This window comes from Panthera uncia, chromosome X (assembly GCF_023721935.1).
Source record: "Panthera uncia isolate 11264 chromosome X, Puncia_PCG_1.0, whole genome shotgun sequence".
In the NCBI taxonomy this organism is placed as follows: domain Eukaryota; kingdom Metazoa; phylum Chordata; class Mammalia; order Carnivora; family Felidae; genus Panthera; species Panthera uncia.
Window position 1 is genome coordinate 52065075 of NC_064817.1, and position 27778 is coordinate 52092852.

Below are 27778 nucleotides of genomic sequence, written 5' to 3' on the forward strand. Positions count from 1 at the left end.
GGGGTACAAGTGCCCCTCTGCATCAGTACTCCTGTATCCCTGGGATAAATTCCTAGCAGTGCTATTAATGAGTTATAGGGTACATTTTTTAAAAAAATTTTTGAGGAACCTCCACACTTTTTCAGCGTGGCTACATCAGTTCGCATTCCCACCAACAGTGCAAGAGGGTTCCCATTTCTCCACATCCTCTCCAGCATCTATATTTTCCTGATTTGTTCATTTGAGCCACTCTGGTGTGAGGTGGTATCTGAGTGTGGTTTTGATATGTATTTCCCTGATGAGGAGTGACGTTGAGCATCTTCTCATATGCCTGTTGGCCATCTGGATGTCTTCTGTAGAGAAGTGTCTATTCACGTCTTCTGCCGATTTCTTCACTGGATTATTTGCTTTTCCGGAGTGGAGTTTAGTGAGTTCTTTATAGATTTGGATACTAGCCCTTTGTCTGATGTGTCATTTGCAAATATCTTTTCCCATTCCGTTGGCTGCCTTTTAGATTTGTTGATTGTTTCCTTTCCAGTGCAGAAGCGTTTTATCTTCGTGAGGTCCCAATAGCTCATTTTTGCTTTTAATTCCCTTGTCTTTGGAGATGTGGCAAGTACGAAATTGCTGCGGCTAAGGCCAGAGAAGTTTTTCCCTGCTTTCTCCTCTAGGGTTTTGATGATTTCCTGTCTCACATTCAGGTCCTTTATCCATTTTGGGTTTATTTTTGTGAGTGGTGTAAGAAAGGGGTCTAGTTTCATTCTCCTGCATGTTGCTGTCCAGTTCTCCCAGCACCATTTATTAAAGAGACTGTCTCTTTTCCATAAGATATTCTTTCCTGCTTTGTGAAAGATTAGTTGGCCATACTTTGGTGGGTCCAATTCTGGAGTCTCTATTCTATTCCATTGGTCTATGTGTCTGTTTTTGTGCCAATACCATGTTGTCTTGATGATTACAGCTTTGCAGTAGAGGCTAAAATCTGGGATTGTGATGCCTCCTGCTTTGGTCTTCTTCTTCAAAATTACTTTGGCTATCCGGGGCCTTTTGTGGTTCCATACAAATTTTAGGATTGCTTGTTCTAGCTTTTAGAAGTATGCTGGTGCAATTTTGATTGGGATTGCATTGAATGTGTAGATTGCTTTGGGTAGTATTGACATTTTAACAATATTTATTCTTCCAACCCATGAGCATGGAATGTTTTTCCATTTCTTTATATGGTCTTCAATTTCCTTCATAAGCTTTCTATAATTTTCAGCATACACATCTTGTACATCCTTGGTTAGGTTTATTCCTAGGTATTGTATGATTCTTGGTGCAATTGTGAATGGGATCAGTTTCTTTCTGTTGCTTTATTATTAGTGTATAAGAATGCAACTGTTTTTTTGTAGATTAATTTTGTATTCTGTGACTTTTCTGAATTCATGTATCAGTTCTAGCAGACCTTTGGTGGAGTCTATAGGGTTTTCCATGTATAATATGTCATCTGAAAAAAGTTAAAGTTTGACCTCATGTTTGTCAATTTTGATGCCTTTGATTCCCTTGTGTTGTCTGATTGCTGAGGCTAGAAATTCCAACACTACCTTAAACAACAGCGGTGAGAGTGTCATCCCTGTCATGTTCCTGATCTCAGGGAGAGAGCTCTCAGTTTTTCCCCATTGAGGATGATATTAGCTATCGGCTTTTCATAAATGGCTTTGATGATGTTTAAGTATGTTCCTTCTATCCCGACTTTCTCGAGGGTTTTTATTAAGAAAGATGCTGAATTTTGTCAAATGCTTTCTCTGAATCAATTGACAGAATCATATGGTTCTTATCTTTTCTTTATTAATGTGATGTATCACATTGGTTGATTTGCGAATGTTGAACCAGCCCTGCAGCCAGGAATGAATCCCACTTGATCATGGTGAATAATTCTTTTTATATGCTGTTAAATTCGATTTGCCAGTGTCTTGTTGAGAATTTTTGCATCCATATTCATCAGGGATATTGGCCTGTAGTTCTCTTTTTTTGCTGGGTCTCTGTCTGGTTTCAGAATCAAAGTAATGCTGGCTTCATAGAATGAGTCTGGAAGTTTTCCTTCCCTTTCTATTTTTTGGAACAGGTTGAGAAGGATAGGTATGATCTCTGCTTTACATGTCTGTTAGAATTCCCCAGAGAAGCCATCTGGTCCTGGACTTATTTGTTGGGAGATTTTTGTAACTCATTCAATTTCTTCGCTGATTATGGGTCTGTTCAAGTTTTCTATTTCTTCCTGTTTGAAATTTTGGAATGGGTGGGTGTTTAGGAATTGTCCATTTCTTCCAGGTTGTCCAGTTTGTTGACATATAATTTTTCACAGTATTCCCTGGTAATTGCTTGTATTTCTGAGGGACTGGGCATAATAATTCCATTTTCATTCATGACTTTATCTATTTGAGTCCTCTCAAAGACTCTATTTGAGTCTTCTTTTTGAGAAGCCTGGCTAGAGGTTTACAATTTTTTTTTTATTTTTTCAAAAAAACAACTCTTGGTTTCATTGATCTGTTCTACAGATTTTGTAAATTCTGTATTATTTCTGCTCTGATCTTTATAAGTTCTCTTCTGCTGCGTTTGGGATGTCTTTGCTGTTCTGCTTCTATTTCCTTTAGGTGTGCTGTTAGATTTTGTATTTGGGATTTTTCTTGTTTCTGGAGATAGGACTGGATTGCAATGTATTTTCCTCTCAGGACTGCCTTTGCTGCATCCCAAAGCATTTGGATTGTTGTCTTTTCATTTTCATTTTTTTCCATTTATTTTTAAATTTTGTATCTAATTGCCTGGTTGACCCATTCATTCTTTTGTAGGGTTTTCTTTAACCTCCATGCTTTTGGAGATTTTCCAGATTTTTCCTGTGGTTGATCTCAAGCTTCATAACATTGTGGTCTGAAAGTGTGTATAGTATCATCTCAATTCTTTTATACTTATGAAGGGCTGTTTTGTGACCCAGTATGTGATTGATCTTGGAAAATGTTCCATGTGCACTCGAGAAGAAAGTATATTCTGTTGCTTTGGGATGCAGAGTTCTAAATATATCTGTCACGTCCAGCTGATCCAATGTATCATTCAGGGCCCTTGTTTCTTTATTGATCCTATGTCTAGATGATCTATCCATTGTTGTAAGTGGAGTATTAAAGTCTCCTGCAATTACCACATTCTTATCAATAATGTTGCTTAATGTTTCTGATTAATTGTTTTATATATTTGGGGGCATCTGTATTTGGTGCATAGATATTTACAATTGTTAGCTCTTCCTGATGGATAGACCCTGTAATCATTATATAATGCCCTTCTTCATCTCTTGTTACAGCCTTTAAAGTCTAGTTTGTTTGATATAAGTATGGATACTCCAGCATTTTTTGACTTCCAGTAGCATGATAGTTCTCCATCCCCTCACTTTCAATCTGAAGGTGTCCTCAGGTCTAAAGTGAGTCTCTTGTAGCCAGAAAATAGGTATTGTTTTCTTATCCATTCTGATGCCCTATGTCTTTTGGTTGGAGCATTTAGTCCATTTATATTCAGTGTTATAGAAAGATATGCATTTAAAGTCATTGTGATGTCTGTAGGTTTTATGCTTGTAGTGATGTCTCTGCTTCTTTGTGGTCCTTGCAACATTTCACTCACAGAATCCCCCTTAGGATCTCTTGTAGGGCTGGTTGAGTGGTGATGAATTCCTTCAGTTTTCATTTGGGAAAACGTTTTTCTCACCTCTTATTCTGAATGACAGACTTGCTGGGTAAAGGATTCTCGGCTGCATTTTTTTTTTTTTCTGTTCATCACATTGAGGATTTCCTGCCATTCCTTTCTGGCCTGCCAACTTTCAGTAGATACGTCTGCCACTACTCTTATGTGTGTACCTTTGTAATTTCGGGCCTGTTTATCCCTATCTGCTTTCAGAATTTCTCTTTATCCTTGTGTTTTTCCAGTTTCACTATGATATGTCATGCAGAAGATCAATTCAAGTTATGTCTGAAGGGAGTTCTCTGTGCCTCTTGGATTTCAATGCATTTTTCCTTCCCCAGATCAGGGATGTTCTCAGGTATGATTTGTTGAAGTACACCTTCAGCCCCTTTCTCTCTTCTTCCTTCGGCATTCCTATGATACGGATATTGTTCCATTTGATGCATCACTTAGTTCTCTAATTCTCCCCTCATACTCCTGGATATTTTTATCTCTCTTTTTCTCAGCTTCCTCTTTTTCCATAATTTTAGCTTCTAATTCACCTATTCTCTCCTCTGGCCCTTCAATCTGTTCTATGGCCGCCTCCATTTTATTTTGCACCTCATTGATAGCATTATTTTTTAGCTCCTCATGACTATTTTTTAGTCCCTTGATCTCTGTAGTAATAGATTGTCTGCAATCCTCTATGCTTTTTGCAAGCCCAGCGATTAATTTTATGACTATTATTCTAAATTCTTGTTCTGTTATATTGCTTAAATCGGTTTTGATCAATTCGTTAGCTGTCGGTACTTCCTGGAGTTTCTTTTGAGGAGAATTCTTCCATTTCATAATTTTGGCTAGTCCCTGTGGTAGCTCCAAACTGCAGAGCACTTCCCCTGTGCTGTCCAGAGTAATTTGTGTTGGTGGGCAGGGCTGCAGTCAGACCCGATATCTGCCCCCAGCCCACCGCTGGGGCCACAGTCAGACTGGTGTGTATCTTATCTTCCCCTCTTTCAGGGGTAGGACTCACTGTGGAGTAGTGTGGCCCTTGTCTGGGTTACTTGCACACTGCCAGGCTTGTGGTGCTGCTTTGATGGGATATGGCCAAGGGCATATCAGAGGGATGGATCCGCAAGGTGCACAAGGGTGGGAGGGGCAATCTTAGCTCACTTTGCCCTTGGTGGTCCCCTGCGGGATGGGCCCTGTAGCACCGGGAGGGAGGCAGGCCTGCTGCAGGGATGGATCCACAGACGCACAGCATTGGGCATTTACATGGTGCAAGCAAGTTCTGTGAAGGGAACTGGCTCCCTTTGGAATTTTGGCTTGGGAATGGGAGAGAGAAATGGCACTTGCCAGTGCCTTTGTTCCCCTTCCTAGCTGAGCTCTGTCTTCTGGGGCTTAAACAACTCTCCCTCCTGGCATCCTCTTGCTCTCTCCACTTTCCGACAGTAGAGCTGTTGACTTTTAATATTCCAGATATTAAGTCCCACTGGCTGTCAGAACTCACAGAGTCTGGCCCCTCCGCTTATGCAAGCCAGACTTTGGGGGCTCTGCCTTGACTGGCGGGCTGCCCCTGCAGTGCCCAGGTTCCCTCCTGCCAGTCCATGTAGCACGCAACCCCTCTCTGCCCTTCCTACCCCTTTCCATGGGCCTCTTGTCTACGCTTGGCTCCAGAGTGTCTGTTCTGCTAGTCTCCTGGCATTTTTCTGGGTTATTTAGGCAGATGTGGGTGGAAACTGATCAGCAGGAGGAGGTGCACCCAACCTCCTCCTACTCCACCATCTTCCACCCATATCCTGTGTTTCCCCTTGCTGGCTTTTAAATGATGCTTTTGGAGTACTCTAGAAATCTGTTCTGCTCATGTACTTAACAAACTTGAAAAAAAATCTCTCTATAGATATAGATTTAGATTCCATAGTTTCCTGTTGCTTGAAAAATAAACTGAAGTTTTTTTTTTTTTTTTTTACCTAGAAGTTAGTATCCACTTCCATTTGGCTTCAACTGATATTTCCGATATACCTTTCCACTATTTATCTTCACATACCCTGCAGTCCACACAAACAGTACTATTTGTTTTTCCATATACATGTCTTACAATTAATCATATTTTCCCCACATTCCCTTTACCCTATTCCCATATGCCCAAATTTACATCATCCATCAAGACTCAGCTTAAATGCTCCAAGCCTAAGATGCTCTAGATTCTTTTCTCTGACTCCTAATGCACTAATCATCTTGTACTATTAAACCAGGTTCCTTGTTTTGGTGGCTGTATGTCTCCTATTAGAATGCAAGCAACTCGATAGCAACATACAGGTGGGATTCATCTCTGCATTCCCCAAAAGCCCAAGTAAATTGCTTTGCCCATAACTGATATTCAATAAATATTTATTGAGTAAAGAAACACATACTTCAGTCCATTAGAAAGACAATGTAAAGAGATTTTCTTTTTTAAGTTCCCAGTTGTGACCTCTTTGAGACACACACAAACAAACGTGATATGTCCAAATTTTATGTCCAAATTTCAGGCTATTCTTAAAGCTAAATGGAAAGGTTTTAAATATACTGAGTGTTTCTTGAGGGCTTTTGTGCCCAGCCTTATGTTCTTACAAGTGATCTGACAAAGACCTTGCCCTCCAGGGACTTAGAACAGAGGTAGACAATGAAGTCATACATATGGGAAATAAGTGTGAATACTGTAACTCAGACCCACATTAAAGGGTAAAACTTGAATGTCAAAATAAGTGAAGTATTGGAGATTTCCCTGAGGCAGAATTGTCAGAAGGTTTCAAGGAAGGAATAGTACTTGAGCTGGACCTCAAGATGGTTAAAAATCCTTCCTTGCCCCCTTCCCCTCAACAATAGTCCTCCTTTTTCTCAGTGTTTGGCAGGGTCATAGAAAGTCTGAGGGTGGAAATAGCAGCTTTGAGCTCGATTATGACACCTACATTTGAGGCTTGAGGCTTCTCATAGGCTCCAAAATAGAGAAGAGTAAACACCTACTATCTTCTATGGATGCCATTTTCTGAGAGGTTGTTATCCATTTTGAACTTCTATTGTATTATAAAATGTTTTGTATACCTAATCTTAGTTTATAACCACAAAACATTTCCTATAATGTAGGCATTGTCTCCATTTATAGGTAAGAAAACTGGCTCAAATAAGTTAAATTTATCTAAGATTATGTAGCTAATAATTATCTTCCTGGAAAATCAAAACAACTGCTACCACTTACTGAGTATTCATTATGTGTCAAGCACATAGATATCTCAATTCATTGTTGCAGCAATCCTATGGGTACAATTATTATCTTCATTTTACAAATGAGAAAACTAAGGCTCAGAGAGGTTGTGACTTGATGAAGGTCCCGCAGCTCTGAGGCAGAACTAAGATTCAAAATCACACCTGGGAGACTGGCGCCTGTCACATCTGAGACTTCACTAAGCCTTTTGAGGTTATGATCTTTATACCAAACTGTACTTCTCTTATTTTCTTTTTAACTTTCTCCACAGCCTGACTTTTACTACAAATTTGACCTCCCTCTCCAGCCCAACCTCTTCTTTCCCTTCCCATTCTCTGTCAAATGACCATAACCGATCTTAGCACTTGTTGATTTCTCAGTACCTCATGACCATCAGTCCTCAACATTTAGCAACTTTCTTTCAGCTTTCCTTATATCTATATATACCCAACCAAAGGGTAAATAAGGAGAGATTCTTTCTCTTTGTAGATTCCCCAAGTTTTCTAGAATCATCTCCTACTTTCTATGAAATTCTGCCATGCTCACCTGAAAGCCCCTCTTCTCCTGTAGCCACTAATTACTCTTTTGGATCAATTGGGAGTTAGGCTCCAGGAAAGGCAGAGAAAGATGATAAAACACAGTAGATTACTAAAGCATAATTAATCTAAACAAACAAATGTGGATAATGGCAAGCACAGCCAATTACTGAAAGAGCAAGTCTGTTTCTAATACTTCTAGAGCAGATACAAATGTCACTGACTGCATGTCTTAGCCCAGTGGAAAATTGGTGGACCTGTGGCTGAGGAAGACTTTACAAGCTCTCTTCTCCAAACTCTAGAACACATCACCAGAATGAAGTCTTTTATTTCTTGTCAAGACAGAGAAAAAGAGCTAAGAAGGGCTCCTAAACACATGTATTGTATTTTACAGTATGGATGTATTCTTTACTTTTATCGAAGAACCTGAGGCAGACAGGAATTTATTCACACCAGCTTTAGAACATGGATCACACTGGACTGGGACTGTTTTCTTACATGCCAGCCTCACCATGAACACTTGGAGGGCAGGGACCATGGCCTTTCATCATTGTCCTCCCCGTTGCATAGCACTATGCCTAAATAAATGAACAAGTGCATGTAAGTAGATGTTTTATCCACCCCACTCTCCAAAGGAAAGTCCCAAGTCCTTTTGTAGAAACTATACAAAGGAAAGTCCCAAGTCCTTTTCAAAGCCAGGCCTGATTAGAGGCAGTGAGATTAAAGGACAGTATATTGGCTTGTATATTTTTTCTCTCCTACAAGTTAATGCTTCTTAGAAAATAGAAATAAGAAGGTAGCTAAAACCATTTAAGAAATTAAAATTTGGTAGCCAAGAAGCCTAGGTTCAATCTCTGTCTCCACATCTTACAATGTGGGTGGCTCTGGGAAGTTGTTTCACTTCTCTGAGCCTCAATTTTTCCTTAATCGGGAAATAAATGTGAAATGAGGGAGGAAACCTACCTCATAGGCCTATCATAATGATTAGATACAACAGAAAAAGAGAAAGTATCCAGTTCTATGTCTGGAACAGAAAAGAGCCCTTGCCAAAATTATCTCAGAAAACAATATTGATTTTATTGTAAGTTGACTGCCATGGAACAAAGCAATTTAACATGTACTTTGTGTTTGCTATCTTTAATTGCTAAGGAAAAATGTAAAGAATATCAAGCCCACTCAATATCAAATCCAAATGTTGGATTGATGCAAGGGGAGGACATCGGGGACAAGGAAATGGCATAGTTGGATCACTAAAGAAATGAGGCCTGTGCATTGACCTTTGACATGGTAGGCAAAACTCTGAACAAAGAGCTGAAATGGAGTGACAACTGCAAAGTGCAGAGTGGGTCAGCTGAGGTGACTGTCATTAAGGCTGCTGGCCAGTACCTGGGGCCAACAACTCTTAATTATAGCTCAGGGTCAGAGGTGTTTGCAGCTTTTGCTTAATTGATATCTGTTCTGATGCCTGGAATCTACCACTGGAGTGGTGGCCAATATAGGGAGGAAGCGGGGGGGAATAAGAGGTGAGGAGGTGGGAGTGAGTGAAGTTCAAAGAGGCAACTATAGAGATGTAGTTAGTAAGAAGTTGCTATGGGCTGATGTCAAAGAGGTTGCTGCCTGTGTTCTCCTCTAAGATTTTGATGGTTATAGTAGCACTATCAACAATAGCCAAATTACGGAAAGAGGCCAAATGTGCCCACTGACTCATAAAAGAATAGAACAGTTTTGGGGCACCTGGGTGCCCCAGTTGGTTAAGCGCTGACTTCAGCTCAGGTCATTATCTTGCAGTTCATGAGTTCAAGCCCTGCATCAGGCTCTATGCTGACAGCTCAGAGCCTAGAGACTGTTTTGGATTCTATGTCTCCCTCTTTCTCTGTGCCCATCCCCCACTTGTGCTCTGTCTCTCTCAAAAATAAAACATTTAAAAATTAAAAAAAAATAAAGGATAAAAAAGTTTTGAAATATACACACACACAATGGAATATTACTCAGCCATAAAAAGAATAAATCTTGCCATTTGAAACAACATGGGTGGAATAAAGGGTATCATACTAACAGAAATCAATCCATCAGAGAAAGACAAATATCATATGATTTCACTCATATGTGGAATTTAAGAAACAAAACAAATAAGCATAGGGGGAAGAAAGAGAGAGGCAAACCATAGAACAGACTCTTAACTATAGGAGAAACTGAGCGTTGTTGGAAGGAATGTAGGTAGGGAGATGGGTTAAATGGGTGATAGGTTATTAAGGAAGGCACTTGTGATGAACACTGGGTGTTATATGTTAGTGATGAATTACTAAATTCTATTCCAGAAACTAATGTTACACTGTATGTTAAGTAACTGGAATTTAACTAAAAACAAACAAACAAACAAACAAAAAAAAACAAAGAGGTAACTACATCTTAAATTTGGCTCATTTTTCACCAAGGCCAGGATTATAACTACAGTTCTGTTTTCTGTAGCTAAGGCTGGAGGCATGGATCTTTGAAAAAATCTACATAACACTAGCCTGTTGCTGACTGATTTAAGGTAAAAAGCAAAAACCAGGCAATGATGTGGCCCAGATTTAGACAGTCTGACTGATAATGTACAGTAAGATCATTATATTAACTGAAACTATTAGATAAGAGCAGCTGTTGCCAGCAGCCTGGAGCAGGACTGTGGAGGAATGGGAAGGGGAAATGCCTCTAGAATTTAACTCAACAGTAGGCAATAGTTAGGGAGGGCTAAGTTGTGATGTGCTGACCTTAGAGGATCTGGCTGACCTCAAGGCTTAGTAGCAGGCAAAACAAACTTCTCCGTGAAAAATATATCTTGAATTACCCAACTCTACCAAATTGATGTGAAGGTCAATACATGACTTATAAATTGAAGCAGTGTCTACATAGAAGTCTGGTGTTAATTGGTTATTTCCCTAAATAGGCAAATCTTAGGGGAAAAGCAGGGTAGGGAATTAATAACGTATTTTGAATATATGGCAGAAATTTTGGTATTTCTTTTAACCTTACCAGTAATTCTGTTAGATGAGCTGTTTCTCCTATTTATAGATTTAAAAACCTAGGTGCACAGAGGTTAAATAACTATTAATCATACAGACAGATGGATCAGTGGGCCAAGACAAATAATTCACAGAGTCAGTTACTTAGTGGAAATCTTATCAGATTCCCAAAGAATAGCTTTTACGGAATTGTGCTCTGAGACATTGCCATCAGCCCATGTTAAGGTTGTTATATGCAACAATTCTTGAGAGAAAATGCTTCTTAGAAGTATTCTCTTGCCTCAAAAATGGATGAGTTGTACTTTTACTTGAACAAGTGGCTTGTTGTTACCTTAAGAGCATAGACTTATATTACCATTAAGTTCCTCCTCTTTTCATTTTCTCTAGAAAGTTTGGAGACAAATCTGTGACACTGCTCCAGCAAGTATGTAAGGCTTCACAGCAAACATTTTGTGTATGAACTCCATTATTTCTATATTCTTACTATACTACCTTTTTTTTCTCTCTTGACCTCATTTTTTCTCACCTGTATTCTCTAGAATCTAAGGCAGAAGTCAGCAAACTTCTTCTGTAAAGTATCAGATAGCTAATATTTTAGGTCTTGTAGGCCATTGGAAGGTCTCTGTTGCTACTACTAGATTCTGATGTTGTAGTATAAAATCAGCTTTAGACACTATGTAAGTTAAGTGGTATATTATGGACACAGAAATTTGAATTTCATATAATTTTCATGTTTCATGACATATTATTTTTCTTTTGATTTTTTTCAACCAGTTAAGGCCATAGTTTGCTAAGCCCTGATATAAGGCTCAAGAGAGTAGGGACCTTGTGTCTTATTCATTCTTATGTCCTCAACACTTAGAATGAGGCCAGGCATACAGTAAGTATTACATAAATACTTGTTGAATAAATTATTCTTACTATTTTGAGTCCTTGTATTTTCTATATTGTGAAATGCCTTAAATCCTTTTTGGAATAGGAGAAGATAAAAAAAAACAAGGCATATTTTTAGAAGGTCATCTATCAAGAAAATAAAATATCCACAATTTGGATCGAAGCCTTTGTGATATCAAAGTCTATATTCTGTCCAGTATACCATACTATCTTCATAGAATTATGTACCCTTCTCCAGATACCCTCTGGATTAGCTCCAACCTCCAAATATGAGTCTCCACATGTAGTAACCAATTAAATTTACAGAAGTCAGCCACATCTTGAATTTGTAATTTAAAAAGCCTATAGTTTTGCAGAAGTTGTGCCCTTTTGTCCCTATTTTGATTAATCTGGCAAGTGAGAATGAGAAACCAGCAGTTTACCAATTTCAAAGTTTCTTATAGAAAGGTAAAGTGATAGTTCTGCCTTATTGGAAATAAAACAGGCTTTTGTGCCTGTCAGACTTGGTAAGATTGAGATCCCAGCTCAGCCAGTTACTAGCTATGAACGTTTGTCAAGTCACTTAGCTCTAGGATCCTCAGTTCTAGTAGGAAAAAAAAATGGTAATACGTTCTCCACAGTAAGGCTGTGAAGATCAGAAATAGTTTGTCAATACCTAGTACAGTGCCAAGGACATAGCAAATACTTAATGGCAACAGTAGAAGTAATAATATTTATAAAAAATATTATTATTAATTTATTATACAAGTAATAAGTGTCTACCTTGTAATAGTCAGGCAATGTTCTAAACACTTGGATATAGAAGTAAATAAAACAGGCCCCAAATCACCACCCTCATTAAGTTTACATTCTAGTGATTATTGTGAATGGGTTTTATGTTCTTACCCATAATTCCAACATTAGTGGTAGTAAACTGGAACAGATTCCTATTTAAATATCTCCAACCTCAGAAAGATCTCAATGTACACAAGAGTTGGTTTCAATTCTGGTTTCAATGGGATTCCCAAGCACTTACCCTCCTTGTGGTGAGTCAGGGGACGAGGAGCTGGTCTCTTTATTTGGAAAGAGGGTGCTTTGGTGGGCCCAGAGCCTGGCACAGGTCCATTGGTGGCCTTTGATATGGCCTTGGTTCCTCCATCTTGCAGCCTAGACACCAGCTTCCCCACATCCACTTCAGGACAGGACTCCAACTTGCCATCTGAAACAAGCCTGCTTGGGGACTGCCTCTCAGTATCAGCTTCCCCACTCCTCTGAATAGGCAGTTTGGGGTATTGTGGTAGCTTGGGGGGTTCTATACTGCTGGTGATAACACCATTGGGTGTTTGATGTTGGATTTCATCTAGGAAAAGTTGGTGTAAAGAGGGAAAATTAATGATATAACGTTATTACCATTTCATTTTTATACACACATAATATTGAAATATTGTACACATTTTCAATGGGGTTATTATTGTGGAACAAATCACTGATAGCTCACAAAATCAGTCTCTACCTACCCCAATTCATGTCGAGTCACAGATTCCAACTAATAGGGAATTCAGTTCAAGATCTGAGTATGATTTTCACCACCACAATTCAGTAACACCACAGTACACCAAGATGCTTTATTCAAAGGGATATGTAATTTAAAATGGACTTAAGAGTTTCTGATCAATTATAATTCTATTCTTTTAAAAAAATTTTTAAGTGTTTTTATTTCTTTTTGAAACAGAGAGAGACAGAGCATGAGCAGGGGAGGGGCAGAGAGAGAGGGAGACACAGAATGCAAAGCAGGCTCCAGGCTCCAAGCTGTCAGCACAGAGCCTGACGCGGGGCTCGAACTCATGGACTGTGAGATCATAACCCGAGCTGAAGGAGGATGCCTAACCGACTGGGCCACCCAGGCACCCCTATAATTCTATTCTCTTTAATGTGACACCAATTAATCCTTAACTATTTCTATTCCTCTCAAAAGTAATTTGTTAAATTCTCTTAAATTTCAAGTTAATAAACTTAACAGAATTTAACTTCATTCTCCATCCTCATAAACTCCCAACTCTAATGAAAGCCAAGGATATTCTCCTAAGACAAATTAACCAACACAAATACATGCAAAATTTTAACAACTAATTTTAAGAGATTCATAGCTTCCCTTAAAGCTGTTACTCCCTAATTTAGAACTCCTGCTCTAAGGAAAGTGGCACCTTTCTTCATAGTAGAAACCCTAGATCAGAGTGTAGTGGTTAATAACAGGTTCTAGATGGCTAAATGAGACTTGAGAAATATGTCAAGCAGTTGTAATACATGAATCTTATTTAGATCCTGATTTAAAAAAAAAAATGACAGGAAAATTTGAACACTGACCGGACAGTGATCTTAAGGAATTACTGTTTGCTTTTCTTTCAGGTACGATGATGGTATTGTAATTTTGGTTTAAAAAGGTCTTTATCTTTTAGAGATATATACTGAAACATTTATGGATGAAGTGACATGAGGCCTTGTTTGGGGATGTGGGTAGGGGTATAGATGAAACAAGAATGGGCATATGGTGGTAAATGTTAAAGCTGTGTGATAGGCACCGGGGAGTATGTTATACTTTTTTTTTTTAAGTTCAGTTTATGTTTTAAACCCTCCATAGTAAAATGTTAAAAGAAATGCAGGCTTTGGAATCAAGTGGCCAAGTCTGAATCTCAGTTCTGCTTCCTATCAACTGTAGGACATTTCGCAAGTCCATGATCTCTCTATACCTCAAGTTTTCTCCTCAGTATAATGAAAATAATAATAGTACCTACCTCATGAGGTAGTAGTCAGGGTTACATGAGATGGTATACTTATTTCAGTATGTGGTACATAATAAATACTCTATAATTGCTAGTTATTACTTATGCTATTATGCTCCAATTAGGCAGTGAGGTAAGAGTTTTTATGTGAGAAAGAAGGGCTAAGTTTTGCTGCAAAGACTTTTCCCCCCAGAGAGCTTTCTTCTATTTGAGAACCTGTTACCAATCACTCCTGTTACCATTATAGAGATCAGGGCCAAAAGGATTCCCTTTATAGTTTTCCTACTTTGTCCCAAGGTAGATAAATAGTCCTGCTTTCATAAGCCTAGCACTAGAACATTCAAACAAAAATCAGATTAGAGCATTCAAACAAAAATTTACTGAAGGCTTACAACTAATAGGGGCATAAGCACAAGAGAGCCATGTAACTAGATCATATGCTTCCAGGACATGCCTTGTGGCAGAGGCTACCTGTAAACCTCCAGCACTTAGGAGTAACCTTAAGCACATTTACCCTCTCAAAACAATGAAGTGAACAGTGACATGAATTTCTTCTCTCATGTGCTTTAGGCCCAACATCTCATTTACATGTTTCTATTTGAATACTTTCTTCTAGTATAAAGACCCTAGGAAATTTCACCCCTGCTCTACTTTAGTAGAGACAACAGGGATGGACTGTGCTCTACAGGACATAACAGCATTATTGCCATCTCAATACAGTACAAGAGGTCCAATGTCATAAAGATGGGCCACATATACAGTCTCACAGAGGTCACTACCTTCTACATAGGAAAGGATATTTTTCTGATTCAAGGAAATAGGGGATAGAATGATAGTAGCAATGGGGACTTTGGAACTAGACCCTCTGCCAAGGGAAAATATTTCCAGGTTCTGGGATATGCTGACAAATAATGCTCACAAATAATAATGACAAAATGGTAGTGATGATAATAATGACTGTGATGGTAATGGTAACAGATACCATTATTTGGGCACTTTCTCTGTGCCAGGCCCTGTTCTAAGTGCTTTACATGGATTATCTCACCATTATTTTCAAAACTGCTTTATAAAGTAGTGAACTCTTTATTAGTCCTACTTTACAGATAAGGAATCTAAGGCACTGGGAAGATCAGTGTCACAAAGTTAATGTGGCAGAGCCAATTTTCAAAGCTAGAAGTTTGTTTCTAGAGTTCACACTCTTTCTGAGGAGAGAGTTTATTGCTCCGGTCAGGTAAAAAGTGTTCAGTATCATTCCCTTTCTTTAGCTAGTCATCCATTTCCACAATAAAACACATAGCCCACTTCATAAACTGCAGAAAACTGAGAGTGAATCAGGAAAGACAGGGAGGCCTCACAAATAGGCAAGTAGCCAACTGGGGCCCTCTCTTCTACATGTGGGTAAGTGGTAGGGAGAAGCTTTGAGATGTATCATACTAGTATATCAGGAGAAATATATCAATTATTATAATACAAGTAGAATCATGCAAATAAGTGCTATGAGGAGGACAGTGCTAATTCTACTTGGAGGGCTGAAGAAGATCTTTCAAAAGGAGTAACATTTGAGTTGGGCCTTGAAGGATTACAATAGGTAGAAAATGAGGGAAAGGGAACTTCAGACAGAACACCTTAGAGGAGTGAAAGATCATAGTTTGCCTAAGAAAATGTAAACTAAGAGTAAAGTTTAGTGTGGCTTGAGCATAGGAACCAATTTTAGATGATAAGTGTGGGTAGCTGGAGATGAGGCTGTTAAGGTGGGTTGGGGCTGTATCATGAAGGCAATGAATGCCATGTTCATGAGTATGAACTTTATCACTGGGCTGAAGTGGGTATGACTTTTTTTGTTTACAGGGAAGTGGTATTATCAAATGCATTTTTAGAATATCCCTTTAGGTTCATTATTGAAAGTTGACTAGACTAGAGAGACTGAGGTAGGGAGACCAGATAGGATACTGCTGATAAGAAGGATCTAAATTAGAATACCAGCAGCAAAGAGAGATAGATTCAAGAGATATTGAAGAGGGAGAATGGGCAGTGCTTAGATATGGAGGTGCGAAGGAGTCCATGATGTTAGTGAGCAGACTCATTGAAATACTTTATACAAGAGGAATAACAAGTTTGGGGGTAAGATAATAGGGGTAAAGCACAGTGGTGAATAAAAGGATTCGGTGCCTTCTCAGAAGAGGGTTTAGACATTATACAGTAGACAAATGAGCTCTGGAATGAGATGGATGCAAATTGCTGCACTGTTGTTTAGAAGTAATGTGGATTGGGCAAAATACTTTCCCTCTGAGCATCCAAGGACTTCACTATAAAATAGATCTCAATTTACCAGCCTCAAATGGGAGGTGATAAGAATTAAAGGAGTATAAATTCATGTCTACTTATGATGGAAAGAATTAAAAAGATAACAAGATATGGAAACTGTCTATTAAAGGATGAATGAATACAGAAAATGTGATATATATATATGTTCACATATGTGAATACTATTCAGCCTTAAAAAAGAAAGATATCCTGGGGCTCCTGGATGGCTCAGTCGGTTCAGCATCCGACTTCAGCTTAGGTCATGATCTCGTAATTTGTGAGTTTGAGCCCCGCATCTGGCTCTGTGCTGACAGCTGAGAGCCTGTAGCCTGCTTTGGATTCTGTGTCTCCTTCTCTCTCTGCCCCTCCCCCACTTGTTCTCTGTCTATCAAAAAAATAAAATAAAATAAAGATATCCTGCCATTTGCAATGATATGGATAAACCTGGAAGATATTATGCTAAAGGGAATAAGGCAGACACAAAGAAAAAAACTGCATGATCTCATTTATATGTAGAATCTAAAAAAGTCAAACATACAGAATTGCATTGAGCCTGTAGATATCTATGGGTAGTATGGACATTTTAACAATATTAATGTTTCTAATACATAAACACAAAATATCTTTCCACTTATTTGTGTCTTCTTCAATTTATTTATCAATGTCTTCTAATTTTCAGTGCATAGGTCTTCAACTCCTTGGTTTAATTTTTTAATTAAGTATTTTTTGAGGCTACTGTAAATGGGAAGGTTTTTAAAATTTCTTGTTACTGAGTTTTAGGACTTCCTTATATATTTTGGATATTAACCCCTTAACAGATATATGGTTTGCAAATATCATCTATTAGGTAGGTTCTCTTCATTCTGTTGTTTTCTTTGCTGTGCATAAGCTTACACAGGTCTTCAACTCCTTGGTTAAACTTTTTCCTAAATTTTTTTGATGCTATTGTAAATGGGATGCTTTTCTTAATTCCTTTTTACTTTTTTCTTTTTGGATAGTTCATTGTTAGTATGCAACATAAGTGAATTTTGTATACTGATTTTGTATGCTGCACTTTACTGAATTTTCTTATTAGTTCTAACAATCTTTTGGTGGAGTGTTTAGACTTTTTTTCTATATAAAATCATATCATCCAGGGGTGCTTGGGTGGCTCAGTCAGTTAAGCGACTGACTTCAGCTCAAGTCATGATCTCACAGTTTGTGGGTTTGAGCCCTGCATCAGGCTCTGTGCTGACAGCTCAGATCCTGGAGCCTGCTTTGGATTCTGTGTCTCCCTCTCTCTCTGCCCCTCCCCAACTTGTGCTCTGTCTCTCTCTCTCTCTCTCTCTCTCTCTCTCTGTCTCTCTGTCTCTCTCTCTCTCTCTCTCAAAAATAAATAAACATTAAAATAAAATTTAAAATCATATCATCTACAGATAATTTTACTTCTTCCTTTCTTATTCGGACACTTATATTTTTTCTTTTTCTCGACTAACTTCTCTGGCTAGAACTACAAGTATTATGCTGAATAAAAGTGGACACAGTAGACATCCTTGTTCCTGATCTTAGAAGAAAAGCTTCCAGCTTTTCAACTTTGAATATAATGTTAGCTGTGGGTTTGTCATATATGGCCTTTTTGATATTGAAGTACATTCTTTCTACACCTAATTTTTTGACAATTGTTGTCATGAAATAATATTGATGAATATGCTTTTTCTGGATATATTGAAATTATCATATAATTTTTATCCTTCGTTCTATCAATGTGATGTCTCACATTTATTGTTTGTTATGTAGAACTGTCCTTGTATCCATCCTAGGGATAAATCTCCATTGACCATGGTGTAAGATCCTTTTAATCTGTTGCTGAATTCAGTTTTCTAGTATTAATGTTGAGGATTTTTGCATCTATGTTCATCAGGGTTACTGACCTACAGTTTTCCTGTTTCATATTGTCCTCATTTGGTTTTGGTATCAAGGTAATGCTGACCTCATAAAAAAAGATATGATTATTCCCTCTTCTTAAAGTTTTTGTAATGGTTTAAGAAGGATTGGTATTAATTCTTCATTAATGTTTGGTAGCATTTTCCAGTGAAGACATTTGACTGTGAAACTTTTCTTGGTTGGGAGGTTTTTGATTGTTGATTTAATTTTCTTACTCATTATTGGTCCGGTCAGATTTCTTATTTCTTCATACTTCAGCCTTGGTAGGTTGTATGTTTCTAGAAGTTTAGCCATTTCTTCTAGGTTATCCAATTTGTTGGCATTTAATTATTCACAGGTATCTCTTTAAGATTCTGTAGATTTCTGTGGTATCAGTTATAATGACTCCTCTTTTATTTATAATTTTATTTGAGCCTTCTCTTTTTTCTTAGTCTAAATAAATGTCAATTTTGTTTATCTTGTAAAAAACACTTAATTTCTTTGAATTATTTTTCTATTTTTTTCTGGTCTTTATTCCCTTTATTTTCACTGTGATATTTACTTTTCCCTTTCTTCTGCCACCTTTGGTCTTATTTTGTTCTTTTTTCTAGTTCCTTGAAATTTAAAGCTATGTTGTTTATGTGATCTTTCTTTTTTCTTAATGTAGGCATTTGACACTATAAACTTCCTTCCTAGAACAGCTTTTACTTTATCCCATAAGCTTTTGTATATGTATTTCTATTTTTATTTGTCTCATGATAATTTTTGTATTCCAATCTGATTTATTCTTTAATTGGTTTCCAAATATTTGTAATTTTATTCTATTTTTCCCCAGTTATTTATTTCTAGTTTCATACCATTTTGGTCAGAAAAGATACGTGGTACAACTTCAACCTTCTTAAATTTGTTAGGCTTTGTTTTGTGGCCCAACATATAATCTATCCTGGAGAATGTTCTGTGTGTGCTTTAAAAATGTGTATTCTTCTGTTGTTGAGTGGAATGTTTGGCATAGGTCTTTTAGGTCCATGTGGTCTATATTGTTGTTCAAGTCAACTATTTCCTTATTTTCCATATGAATGAGCATTTTTAAAAGTAAGTTATTAAAATCCCCTACTGTTATTTTATTGTTCTATTTCCCTCTTTATTTCTGTTAATATTTGCTTTGCATTGGATATTGTGTACATGTGTATTTACAATAGCTATATCCTTTGATAAATGACATAATAATTACTATAAAATGACCATTTTTTCTCTTGTGACAGTTTTTGACATATATAGTTCATTTTTCCTTATATATAGGTATTGTCATTCTTACTCTTTTGTGATTATCACTTACATAGAATACCATTTCTAGTCCTTCACTTTTAGCCTATTTGTGTTCCTAATGCTAAAGTGAACCTTTTGTGGCCAAAATAGAGTCGAATCTTATTTTTTAATCTACTCGGACACTGTGTCTTTAATTGGAGAATGTAATCTGTTTCCATTTAAAGTAACTACAGGCATAGCAGATATATTGCAGGTTTGGTTCCAGACCACTGAAATAAAGTGAATATTACAAGTAAAGCAAGTCAAATAAATATTTTGTTTCTCAGTACATAGAGAAGCTATGTTCATACTACACTACATTATATGCAATATACATATACATATGCACTACATTATGTGCAGTGGCATTATGTCTAAAAAGACAATGTCCATACCTTAATTTAAAAATATTTTATTGAAGTGACTCACTGAGTAGAAGGGAAAGACCATAAATAAAAGTATGAAAAATAAGTATATCGGTAAAAATCAGTCAAGGGATTCACAAAATAATATGATGTAAAATATGATACCAGATACCTAAAATGTTGGGAGGAGAGGAGTAAAGAATGGGTTCAAACTTAAGTGATGATCAAGTTCATATAGACTGCTATATGCAGAAGAGGTTATATATACAAACGTAAGGTAAACATATATCAAAAACCACTAATAACTATGCACACAATAAAGAGAAGTGAATCCAAGTATATCACTAAAGGAAACCATGAAAGAGCAAAAGAAGAATGGATCAGAGAAATAACTCCAAAACAAGTTATAAAATGGCACTAAATACGTGTCTATCAATAATTACTTTGAATGTAAATAGACTAAATGCTCCAATCAAAAGAAATGAGGTAGAAAAATGGATTAAAAAAACCAAGACCCATCTATATGCTGCCTACAAGAAATTCATTTCATACCTAAAGACATCTGTAGATTGAAAATGAGGGGATAGAGAAATATTTATCACTAAAATAGATGTCAAAAGGAAGCCATAGTAGCAGTACTTATATCAGACAAAATAGACTTTAAAAAAGACTGTAACAAGAGACAAACAAGGACACTAAATAATAATAAAGGGGACCATCCAACAAGAGGATATAACAATTATAAATATGCACCCAACATGAGAGGGACCAAATACATAAAACAGTTAACAACAAAGGAACAAATCAATAGTATTACAATAATAGTAGGGGACTTTAAAACCACACTTATATCACTGGACCGATTATCCAATTAGAAAATCAACAAAGAAATCGTGGCTTTGAATGACACAGTGAATGAGATGGACATAACAGATATATTCAGAACATTCCACATAAATAAAATACCAGAATACACATTCTTTTCAAGTGAACATGGGACATTCTTCAGAATAAATCACATATTTTGCCTAGTGCATATAGAACATTCTCCAGAATAGATCACATATTATGCCACAAAACAAGTCTCAACAAATTAAAAACGATTTAAGTCATACGATGTAGCTTTTCTGACAATGCTATGAAATTAAAACTCAAAAGAGAAAATCTGGAAAGAGCACAAATACATGGAGGTTAAATAATATACTACTAATTAATAAATGGGTCAACCAATAGATCAAAAAAGAAATAAAAAATTACATGGAAACAAATGAAAATGAAACACAACAGTCCAAAAATCATTGGGATGTAGCAAAAGCAGTTCTAAGAGGGAAGTTTAGTGCAATACAGGCCTGTCTCTAAAAGAAAAATACTCAAATAAACACCCTAACTCTACATATAAAGGGGCTAGAAAAAGAGGAAATAAAACCAAAACCCTAGCAGAAAGAAGGAAACAAAGATTAGAGCAGATACAAATGATATAGAAAAAAAAAAAAACTAAAAAAAACCCTATAGAACAGATCAATGGTTCTTTGAAAAGAAAAACAAAAATTGGTGAACCTTTTGCCATACTCATCAGAAAAAAAAGAGAGAGAGAGAGAGAAAGGACTCAAATAAATAAAACAATAAATGATGGAGGAGAAAGAACCACCAACACCACAGAAATACCAACAAATGTCAGAGAATATTATGAGAAACTACATGCCAACAAATTGAACAACCTAGAGGAAATGGATAAATTCCTAGAAACATATAACCTACCAAAGCTGGATCAGGAAGAAACAGAAAACTGGAAGAGACCCATAACAAGCAAAGAAATTGAATCAGTAATAATAATAGTAATAATAATAATAATAATAACCTCCCCCAAAACAGAAGTCCAGGACAAGACAACATTTAAAGAAGAGTTAATACCTATTCTTCAAATATTCCAAAAAATAGAAAAGGAAGGTAAACTTCCAAATTCATTCTATGAAGCCAGCATTACCATGGTACCAAAACCAGATAAAGACAGCACAAAAAAGAGAACTACAAACTGATATCTCTGTTGAACATAAATGCAAACATTCTCAACAAAATACTAGCAAACTGAATCCAACAATACATTTAAATAATCATTGACCACTATCAAGGGGGATTTATTCCAAGGATGGTTCAATGGTTCAATATTAGCAAATTAATCAATGTGATACATCACATCAATAGAGGAAAGAACAAAAATCACATGATCATTTCAAAAGATGCAGAAAAAAAAAAACATCTGACAAACTACACACCCATTTGTGAAAACAACAACAACAACAAACCTCAACAAAGTAGGTCTAAAGGGAACAAACCTCAACATAAAGTTCTCATATGAAAAACTCACAGTGAATATCACACTCAATGGAGGGGGAACTGAGAGAAATTTTCTCCTAAGATCACGAACAAGACAAGGATCTCCATTCTCACAAATTTTATTTAACATAGTACTAGAAGTCCTAGCCATAGCAGTCAGATGAGAAAAATAAATAAGAGGCATTCAAATTGGTAAGAAGTAAAACTTGCACTATTTCAAGATGACATGATATTATATAGAGAAAAATCTGAAGACTCCACCAAAAAACTGCTAGAACTGATAAATAAATTTAGTAAAGTTGCAGGATACAAAATCAATGTTCAGAAAAGTTGATACATTTCCACATAATAATAATGAAGCAGCAGAAGGAAAAATTAAGAAAACAATCCCATTTAAAATTGCACCAAAAATAATAAAGTAGGTAGGAATAAACTTAGCAAAAGAGATGAAAGCCCTGTACTCTGAAAACTGTAAAATACTGATTAAAGCACTGTTCTTTAGACGACACAAAGAAATGGAAAGACATTCCATGCTTAAGGACTGGAAGAATAAATATTGTTAAAATGTCTATACTACCCAAAACAATCTAGACATTTAATGCAATCCCTAACAAAACATCAGCGGTATTTCTCAAAGAACTGGAACAACCCTAAAATTTATATGGAATCACAAAAGACCCTGAATAGCAGCTACATCCAAAAGAATGAAACTGGACCAATTTCTTACACCATACACAAAAATAAACTCAGCATAGATTAAACACTTAATGTGAGACCTGAAATCCTAAAAATCCTAGAAGAGAGCACAGGTAGTAATTTATCTGACATTGGTCACAGCATCATTTTTGTAGATATGTCTCCTGAAACAAGGAAAACAAAAGCAAAAATAAACTATTGGGACTACATAAAAATAAAAGGTGCTGCACAGTGAAGGAAACAATCAGCAAAATTAAAAGGCAACCTGCTGAATGGGAGAAGATATTTGCAAATGACATATTCAAATAAGTGTTAGTATCCAAAATATATAAAGAACTAATACAATTCAACACCTAGAAAACAAATAATCTAATTAAAAATGGGCAGAGTAAATGAATAGACATTTCTTCAAAGAAGACATCCAGATGGCCAACAGACACATGAAAAGATGCTCAATATCACTCATCAGGAAAATGCAAATCAAAATTACAATGAGATATCATCTCAAACCTGTCAGAATGGCTAAAATTAAAAATAAAAGAAACAAGTATTGGCAAGGATGTTCAGAAAAAGGAAACCTCATTCACTGCAGGTGGGAATGCAAACTTGTACAGCCACTGTGGAAAACAGTATGGAGGATCCTCAAAAAGCTAAAAATAGAACTATCCTATGGTCCAGTAATCACACTACTGGGTATTTGTCCAAAGAATACAAAAACACTAATTCAAAGATACATGCACCCTTAAGTTTGTAGCAGCATTATTACAATAGCAAAATTGTGGAAGCAGCGTGTGTCCCTTGATAGATGCATGGACAAGGAAGATGTGGTATATATACACAATGGAATATTACTCAGCCATAAAAGAGAATGAAATTTTGCCATCTGCAATGATGTGGATAGAGCTAGAGAGTATTTTGCTAAGGGAAGTCGGAGTCAGTCTGAGAAAGAAAAATACTATATGATTTCACTCATTTGTGTAAGTTAAGAAACAAAACAATCCAGCAAAGGGAGGGGGGAGAGAGAGAAAGAGAGAGAGGTGCAGGCAAACCAAGCAACAGACTTTTAACTGTAGAGAATAAACTGTTACCAGAGGAGAGGTAGATGGGGGGATGGGTGGAAAAGGTGATTAGGATTAAGGAGTGCACTTGTGATGAGCACCAGGTGTTGTATATAAGTGTTGAATCACTATATTGTACACCTGAAACTAATATAACACTTTGTGTTAACTATTTTGGAATTTAAATAAAAACTTAATAAAAAATGCTTTATTGTTTAACAAATGTCAACCATCACGTGAGATTTCAGCAAGTCATAATCCTTATGCTGGAGGAGAGTCTGGGTTTATTGTTGATGGCTGCTGACTGATCAGGCTGGTGGTTGCTGAAGGTTGGGCTGGCTGTGGCAATTTGTTACTTTTTTTAACATAATTTATTGTCAAGTTAGCTAACATAAAGACTATACAGCATGTTATTGGCTTCCAGAGTAGGTTCCCATGATTCATCACTTACATACAACACCAAGTACTCATACCAACAAGTACCCTCCTCAAAGTCCACTGCCCATTCCCCTCTCCCCCGCACCCCCTCCATCAGTCGTCAGTTTGTTCTCTATATTTAAGAGTCTCTTATGTTTTGACTCACTCTCAGTTTGTAACTGTTTTTTTCCTTCCCTTCCCCCATGGTCTTCTGTTAAATTCCTCAAATTCCACATATGAGTGAGAACATATGATATCTGTCTTTCTCTGATTGACTTATTTCACGTAGCATAATACCCTCCAGTTCCATCCACGTTGTTGCAAGTGGCAAGATTTCATTCTTTTTCATTTCCAAGCAGTATTCCATTGTGTGTGTGTGTGTGTGTGTGTGTGTGTGTGTGTGTATACCATACTAATTTTATCCATTCATCAGTTGATGGACATTTGGGCCCTTTCCATAATTTGGCTATTGTTGATAGCACATTGGGGCACCTGTGCCCCTATGAATCAGCACTCCTGTATCCTTTAGATAAATTCCTAGTAGTGCTGGGTCATACAGTAATTCTATATTTAATTTTTACTATTTATTTTTACTATTTATTTTTAATACTCTGAGGAACCTCCATACTGTTTTCCAGAGTAGTTGCACCAGTTTGCATTCGTACCAATAGTGTAAGAGAGTTCCCCTTTCTCCACCTCCTTGCGAACATTTTTTGTTTCATGTGTTCTTAATTTTAGCCATTCTGAGTAAGTGTGAGGTGATATATTTCATTGTAGTTTTGATTTATATTTCCCTGATGATGAGTGACATTGAACATCTTTTCATGTGTCTGTTAGCCATCTGGATGTCTTCTTTGGAAAAGTATCTGTTCATGTCTTCTGGCCATTTCTTCACTGGATTATTTGTTTTGTGGGTGTTGAGCTTGGTAAGTTTGTTATAGATTTTGGATACTCACCCTGTATACAATATGTTACTTGCAAATATCTTATCCCATTCCATTGGTTGCCTTTTAGTTTTGTTGTTTCCTCTGCTGTACAGCTTTGTATCCTGATGAGGTCCCAATAGTTCATTTTTGCTTTTAATTCCCTTGCCTTTGGAGACATGTCAAATAAGAAGCTGCTGTGGCTGGGACAAAGAGGTTGTTGCCTCCTTTCTCCTCTAGGATTTTGTGTTTTCCTGTCTCACATTTCGGTCTTTCATCCGTTTTGAGTTTATTCTTGTTTATGGTGTAAGAAGGTTGTCCAACTTCATTCTTCTGCATCTGCTGTCCCATTCTCCCAGCACCACTTGCTAAGGAGACTCTTTTCCATTGGATATTCTTTCCTGCTTTGTCAAAGATTAGTTGGCCATACATTTGTGGGTCCAATTTTGGGTTATCTATTCTGTTATATTGGTCTATGAGTCTGTTTTTGTGCCCATACCATACTGTCTTGATGATTACGTCCTTGTAGTACAGGCTAAAGTCCAGGATTTTGATGCCTCCAGCTTTGGTTTCTTTTTCAACATTAATTTGGTTATTTGCGGGGTTTTTTTTTTTTTTTTGGTGGTTCCATACAAATTTTAGGATTGTTTGTTTTAGTTATGAAAAGAATGCTGGTGTTATTTTGATTGTGATTGCATTGAATGTGTATATTGCTTTGGGTAGTATTGATATTTTAACAAAATTTGTTCTTCCAATCCATGAATGTAGAATGTTTTTCCATTTCTTTGTGTCTTTTTCAATTTCTTTCATAAGTTTTTCTATAAATTCCAGGATACAAATCTTTTACCTCTTTGGTTAGGTTTATTCCTACATATTTTATGGTCCTTAGTGCAGTTGTAAATGGAATCAATTCCTTGATATTTCTTTCTGTTGCTTCCTTATTGGTGTATAGAAATGCAACAAATTTCTGTACATTGATTTTATATCCTGCAACTTTGCTGAATCCATGTATCAGTTCTAGTAGTTTTTTTGGTGGAGTCTTTTGAGTTTCCAATGAAGAGTATCATGTCATCTGCAAAAAGTGAAAGTTTGACTTCTTCTTTGACAATTTTGATGCTTTTTATTTCATTTTGTTGTCTGACTGCTGAGGGTAAGACTTCCAACACTATGTTAAACAACAATAGTGAGAGTGGACATCTCTGTCATGTTCCTGATCTCCGGGGGAAAGCTCTCAGTTTTTCCCCATTGAGGATGATATTAGTGGTGGGACTGTCACATATGGCTTTTATGATATTAAGGTATGTTCCTTCTATCCCGACTTTCTCAAGGTTTTTTTTTTTTTAATCAAGGATGCTGTATTTTGTCAAATGCTTTTTATTGCATCTATTGACAGGATGTTTATCTTTTCTTCTATTAATGTGATGCATCACATTGATTGATTTGCAGATATTGAACCAGCCCTGCAGCCCAGGAATGAATCCCACATGACCATGGTGAATAATTCTCTTAATATACTGTTGAATTCGATTTGCTACTATCTTCTTGTGAATTTCTGCATCCATGTTCATCAGGGATATTGGCCTGTAATTCTCCTTTTTAGTGGGGTCTTTGCTTTTGGGAATCAAGATAATGCTGGCTTCATAAAACGGGTCTGGAAGCTTTCCTTCCATTTCAAGTTTTTGGAACAGCATGAGAAGAACAGGTATTAACTCTGCTTCAAATGTCTGATAGAATTCCCCTAGGAAGCCATCTGGCCCAGAACTCTTATTTGTTGGGAGACTTGATAACTGATTCAATTTTTTTGCTGGTTATGGATTTATTCAAATTTTCTATTTCTTCCCGTTTGAATTTTGTTAGTGTGTGGGTGTCAACGAATTTGTCCATTTCTTCCAGATTGTCCAGTTTATTGGAATGTAATTTTTCATAGTATTCTCTAATATTTGTTTGTATTTTTGTGGTGTTGGTTGTGATCTCTCCCCTTTCATTAGTGATTTTACCTATTTGGGTTCTCTCTCTTTTCTTTTTGAGAAATCGGGCTAGGGGTTTATCAATTTTGTTTATTCTTTCAAAAAACACTTATTAGATTCATTGATATGTTCTACTGTTTTTCTGAATTCTATATTGTTTCTTTCTGCTCTAATCTTTATTATTTCTCTTCTTCTGCTGGCTTTGGGGTTTCCTTGCTGCTCTGCTTCTAGTTCTTTAGGTGTAAGGTTAGGTTCTGTATCCAAATACAGATTTTTATTGCTTCTTGAGATAGATCCGGATTGTAATGTATTTTATTCATAAAATGGCCTTTGCTGCATCCCAAAGTGTTTGGATTGTCATATTTTCATTTTTATTTGCTTCACTATATATTTTTAATTTCTTCTTTAATTTCCTGGT

At 36.7% G+C, this 27778-nt stretch overlaps 1 protein-coding gene across 1 annotated transcript in view; it reads right to left on the reverse strand.

Moving 5' to 3' along the window:
• Nucleotides 1-27778, reverse strand: part of OPHN1 (oligophrenin 1) — a 530949-nt gene that overhangs the window by 30402 nt on the left and 472769 nt on the right. Inside the window, exon 21 of the mRNA XM_049643254.1 lies at nucleotides 12346-12669. Coding sequence (XP_049499211.1) covers nucleotides 12346-12669 — 324 coding nt within the window. The remainder of the gene's footprint in view (nucleotides 1-12345; nucleotides 12670-27778) is intronic.